This window comes from Capricornis sumatraensis, chromosome X (assembly GCF_032405125.1).
Source record: "Capricornis sumatraensis isolate serow.1 chromosome X, serow.2, whole genome shotgun sequence".
Classification (NCBI taxonomy): Eukaryota; Metazoa; Chordata; class Mammalia; order Artiodactyla; family Bovidae; genus Capricornis; species Capricornis sumatraensis.
The window spans coordinates 84,136,725-84,142,724 of record NC_091092.1 but is presented as its reverse complement, the minus strand read 5'-3'; the positions used below and the strand labels follow the sequence as shown (position 1 = coordinate 84,142,724).

Below are 6,000 nucleotides of genomic sequence, written 5' to 3'. Positions count from 1 at the left end.
GGGGTCACAAAGTGTCGGACATGACTGAGCCACTGAACTGACTGAACCACCTGCTGCTCATCCGCCCAGAAGGGCAAGTGTCCAGTTCTTTCGGTTCAATCCACTTCCCTGAGGGTTAGTTCCACAGTGCAGAAAAAGAAGTCCCTCTACTTGCCAAGTGATGAAGGTGCTATTTTTAACAATTCTCCCTCATTTTAATCCCTTATTGGTTCTCACTTTGGGTCAGGCTAAAGTAGAGGTTTGTTTGAATGAAGCCTGACGGATTCTGGGAAGCCCGGAATGCTGGAAGTCACTCTGAGAGATGCGGGAAGAAAGGTGTACGGAGGTACCGTGACTTCAAGGTTCCTGGGCTCCTCCAGAACCGCCACTTTTACTGCGCCCAGAGCGGCTACACACTGGCCGGGGATCAAACATTTCAAGTGGTCCCAGACACAGGAATCGAGACCGCACATCCAAGAAGATGCTCTTGCCAGGCACGGGCGACCTCTGGCGTCCCATTTACGAAGCGCGGCGGCGAGTGCCCAGAAAGCGGTCCCGCGAGCCCAGATGGCCTGGCCAGGTACGCCGGGACCGAGGGAGGAGCGCAGTGAGGAGAGGGGCCCGCGGCTCGGCCCGGGGGCTAGAGGGCGATAGGCGACCTCGCTGGAGGGGGGAAGGGAGGCTGGACCGGGTTGGGAGGGGGGAAACGCGGCGCGGCGGGGGGCCGGACAGGTACGCGGGCGGGGGGCGGTGCTTGGGGATCCTGCGCACTGCGTGCGCCCCTCCCCCAGCGCGACTCCCGGCGCGTCCCCGGTCCCTGCCCGGCGCGAGCTGGAGGAGGAGCTGCAGCGGCCGCGGCTACTCGGGCAGGTCGGTGGCGCCAGGGGAAGCTACCGACGGTGCGGGCTGCCGGTCCCAGCGTGCAGGAGGCGCGGGCGGCGCTGGGGCCATGGAGCCTGGTGACGCGGCGCGCCTCGGCCCGGGGCGGGCGGCCCGGGCGCTGCCAACGCGGCTGCTGCTGATGCCGCTTCTCCCGCTGCTGCTGGGTCGGGGGCTGCGCGGGGCGGCCGCGGCCTCCTCCTCTGGGGCGGCGGCTGAGGACAGCAGCGCCATGGAGGAGCTCGCCACGGAGAAGGAGGCAGAGGAGAGCCACCGGCAGGACAGCGTGAGCCTGCTCACCTTCATCCTGCTGCTCACGCTCACCATCCTCACCATCTGGCTTTTCAAGCACCGCCGGGTTCGCTTCCTGCACGAGACCGGGCTGGCCATGATCTATGGTGAGCACACCCCGCACCCTCGCCCACCGTCCCCTACTCCCCTCGGGCACCCGTGCTGCTGTGCTTCTCCCCACCCCTTCCCCGCCCCGCGCCGCCTTGTGCTCCCCCTTCACTTGCCGACGTGTTTCGTTTCTGTTCCGTTTCCCGCTGAGACAGTCTCGGCTCCCAAGGTCAACTGTCTGCATTTTCGGGCTCCCTATTACCATGAAAATGAATTCCACCTCATTTCGACGTTTCTTCCAGGGGAACCGGGAAAATGAAAGGCACCGGGGTGGTCTGGTTCAGTCCAATCGGTTCTGTTTCAGCTTCGCACCCCACCCCTCGCGCCCCCGCCCCCAGCCCCAGTTCAGCTCCACAGGATGTGTGTGGCGGGGCAGGAGGGGGTGACCTCCTAGGGATCGCTCCGCCCCAGGAGGCAGGCCACCGTGAGGGTCGGTAAGGGCTGAGGTTTCCTCGACTTGGGTAAGGACTGACGGGGCTTGGTGGATGCCACATCAATGGTCAACCTGGGTGGGCGCCCAGTTCTGACATCTGTGTTCCCGGATGTCTTGTGAATGAAGTCGGAGCTTGAAGCACTGTGAAAGGTGAGAGTGGTCCAAGACCTACGGTGATGTACTGCTATGGCGGGCCCCGTAGGGAAGATGGGCACGCCTCCCACCCTTGTGTCCAAGTGGGAAGTTATACCCACTTGCTTTCTTTAAGAGAAGAGGAGCTTTTGCATTCCTCCGTTTGTAACAAGGACGCTGCTTTGAAGATACGTTTAAGGGTGTATGAAGAGGAAAAGTAGTGGTTTTAATTCTGGAGTCAGCCTTCTTTTGTTGTGAAAGATGGACTATGCCATCATCCTTTTCTGAGTTTAATGGCACATGGTGTATTACATGCACAAGGGTCGGCACAAATCTTGGCGTCACTGCATGGATGTCAGCCGCAATCTGAGTCATCCCTCTTCCCCTGCCATGCCACCCCCTCCACCCTCACACCTGCCCACCATGACATGACTTCAAACTGGAACCAAGTATTCTCCTTTTGAATTTAATTCAATGGAGTTAAGGCCCAGGTTGGCATCTTCATGTGAAATAGATGAGTCCACTTAATGACTTTTCCCAGTAGGAAACATTTGACTTCATCAGTTATACTGGAGGGATCTCTCCACTCAGTTTCCATTCAGGATTCTGTGATAGAGAATGGAAAGTGAAAACGTTAATCTTTAATGTGACAGTTACCCTTGGCCCTGGGCCTTACTTATTCATGGTGCTTGATTGTTGACAGCCCTGGCTCATGGTCACCAAGGTTATGAAGTGCTCTCCGGGAGCCCTCTAGGTTCTAAAGAGACCTGGCCTAAACAGCTCTTGAATTGAAGCAGGACTAGGTCTAAAACTGAGTTTGGTTATTGCAAATTACAGATGTGAACAAAAAACCTGGCCATTCTTGAGGTTTGTGGTTTGTGTCAATCTGTGACAAATGACTGATGCCCAGGCTAAAGCAGGTAAGCTCGAAGGTTTCCTGAGCTGATAGCAGAGTGGGGAGTTGAAACATGTCATTTCAGGCGGTTGACTCTGAGCAAATGAGCATTGCCTTTAGCCATAAAAATATTTTTATTTTATAGCTCCTAGATCCAATTCATTAAAGTACAGTGTGAATACTTTTAGAAGGTAAATTGGACGGGCTCATAAATATATGCTCCAAGTGCATGGAAAATGAGATTTAAAAATATATTTTCTGAGGAGTACTCCATGTTCTTAGGAGCTCAGTCACCTTTATCTTAAGGCTTGAAAACAGCAGTAGAATTTTCCTTTGTAGATATGTACTTTTTAAACTCATCTCAATCTCTTAGTCATTGGGATTGTGCTACCAGTGTACTGTTTCACTTTGTGTTACGGAAATCTGGTTTAATTGATGATGTTCAGAAAAGGCAACATCCTCTCATAGCATTCGCTGTAATTTTCTTCTATCTTTGGCTTTTAGTGTTACTTTGAAATGCAGTAAGAAATTTGTTTGTCAATATGTGATGTCCTAGGTTCTGCCAAATATTAATATTTTGATGTGGATTGCCTATAACTGAGAGAAAATATTTCTTTTTCTCTAAGAGATATTTAGTCTTCTGTTTTAAGTTCTGCCCCCTCCCAGCCCCAAATCTGAATTCTGATGTCATTTGATTAGCTAACTAAATATATATATATACACACACACATATACTTAATGGATAGGAATTCTGATTTTAAAAAATTCAATATGAAAATCTTTGAATACTTAAGTGAATGCAGTGCAGATTTCAGGACTTCTCTTTCTCAGTAGAAAGACATCAGATTTCATTTCTTGATATCAGTAGAGGAAGTGCGTGTCCTCTGAGTAATAAAGGGCAAAATGATCTAAGGAAACATTTGTTAAGTATCTGCTGTGTACTGGGTGCCCAAGTTAATTTATGGAGATAACCAATTGAACTTTTAAATGTTGGTAGGTTTTCATGAGTGAAAGAGTTCAACTGTGAATTTCAAAACTTTTACCTTGAAATGAAAAAAATCCAATTCCTGGCACTTTAAAAAATACTTAAGTGGTACTTTGAGAGGAAAGGCTTTAATATTTAAAATAAATTGTGGTATATATATATATATATATATATAAACAATATATTAATATATAGTAATATATTAAAATAAATTGTGGTAATATGTGTATTTGCTGGTATAGTCATAAAACATCTCTAGGAGGATATGCAGTAGCCTAACACCATTGGTTTCCTTGTAGGGGAGGAAAAACGTAGGTGGACCATAGGGGTGGGAGGGAAGACATCACTTTATATACTTTTGTGCTTTTTTTTTTTTTGAATTTTGGAAGTGGAATCACCTAATAGCATGTCCATGCTTCCATTCTGTGGCATTCTTGTGGCATTTTAAGATACTCCTCAAATCATCCAGTTTGATGCCCACTACTCCCTATTTAAATCAAATTGCTATTAATTTTCTGTGACTTTTCAGCTGTTGGCTGTACCCGTGGAACTTTCGGAGCCCTGGGTCTGGAATGGAGACATAACTGGGAAAGGGGGGAGGTTTTTCCTCTTTTTCCTTTCTCCTTTTATCTCATTGTCTCCAAAGAAGAGTTGATGTACTTTAGGAGTGGTGTGCACAGATAGATCCCAAAGGACCTAAGGACTGTAAGAGACACACTGTGAATACTTAGCACTTAAATGGAAAGGAATTCCACCACCCACCAAGGGACAGTTAGAAGCACTCCTCCTCCCTGACCACTGGTCCAGGCAGCTACCAGGGAAGGTGACCATAGACTCTCCAGGGACCTTGAAGGCAGCCGTACCCCCCTCCCCCAACCCCCTGCCAGACCCTGTGATGAGGGCTGCAGGGCAGCGGATAAGGCGCTCGCCTGGCATCAGTCTAACCTGTTTTGTCAGTGCAGGGAGCTCCCGGTTGTCTGGCTCTGTACGTGATTAAGTGCCATCCTAAAGTTACCAAGCCCCTCATGTTTGTGCAGCAGAAATAGCAAGTGTTTGAGGAGGAAAAGGTGGCATAAACAGACTGTGTCAGTTAATTGTGGTTCTCTCTTGTGTGTACAGTAGTTCCACTTTCCCCATAATGTTTTTGTGACAGCTGATATGGGTCCAAAATATCTAACTTCGTCATGCTAGCCTACCACCTGCTTCTTGCTTGCCCCTCCTCTGCACCTATCAACTTTTCAAGTATGTGTTGGTCAGAACCTTCCAGGTTCCATGGACTGTGGGCTCATTGTTGTTTTGCGGGTGCTGGATTGCTAAGCACAGGCTGAGGGAGGGTTAATAGGCAAAGTCTGAAAGGGGAAATTATGGCTTTTTGCAGTAGTGTGAAAGTAACATTTGAGCCTGTGAACAAACATTTCAGAACCACAGTCTTCCTGGTTAATTGGGAAGCTCTGTATAGTCTCAGTTTGGTACCAGATGCCCTGGGTTCAAATGCTGGCCCTCTTACTTGTAAAGCTGTGTAACACTGGGCAAGCTCTCTGAACCTTTGTTTCCTTTTTTCAAAAATGGAGAGTGTCACTCACTTCACAGAATTTTTGTTATTGTGGTATTGTAAAGGTCAAGTGTGGTGTGTCTGCTGCTGCTGCTGCTGCTGCTGTTGCTGCTGCTAAGTCACTTCAGTCGTGTCCGACTCTGTGCGACTCCATAGACGGCAGCCCACCAGGCTCCACTGTCCCTGGGATTCTCCAGGCAAGAACACTGGAGTGGGTTGCCTTTTCCTTTTCCAATGCATGGAAGTGAAAAGGGAAAGTGAAGTTGCTCAGTCATGTCTGACTCTTCGCGACCCCATGGACTGCAGCCTACCAGGCTCTTCTGCCCTTGGGATTTTCCAGGAAAGAGTACTGGAGTGGGTTGCCATTGCCTTCTCCTACTTACTTGGTAAATATTAGTTCTCATTTTCAATTTAGACTTGTGATTCTTTGGCCAGCATTGCTACTTGGGTAGAGTCCTACTGTAATTTTAAAAGGCAGTAAGATACAGTTAGTGGGAGTGATGAGAATCGTCATTTCCTTTTTTAAAAAATTTATTTACTTTTTAATTGAAGAATAATTGCTTTGCAGAATTTGTTGTTTTCTGTCAAATATCAACATGAATCAGCCATAGATATACATTGTAATTTTTTGTGGGCCATTTGTTAATACTTAGAAAAGAATTTATAAGGTAGCTGTTCTACTCTTTTATCCAGTAGTCTCCATTCTTGGGCTTTATTTTTCAGAAATAATCACATTAGCGTGTTAC

General features: G+C 48.2%; 1 protein-coding gene across 1 annotated transcript in view; it reads left to right on the top strand.

Moving 5' to 3' along the window:
* Nucleotides 1-928: 928 nt before the first annotated feature.
* The window catches only part of SLC9A7 (solute carrier family 9 member A7), a 166,847-nt gene continuing 161,775 nt past the window's right edge, over nt 929-6,000 (top strand). Inside the window, exon 1 of the mRNA XM_068963200.1 lies at nt 929-1,256. Within this exon, the coding sequence (XP_068819301.1) occupies nt 929-1,256 (328 nt within the window). The remainder of the gene's footprint in view (nt 1,257-6,000) is intronic.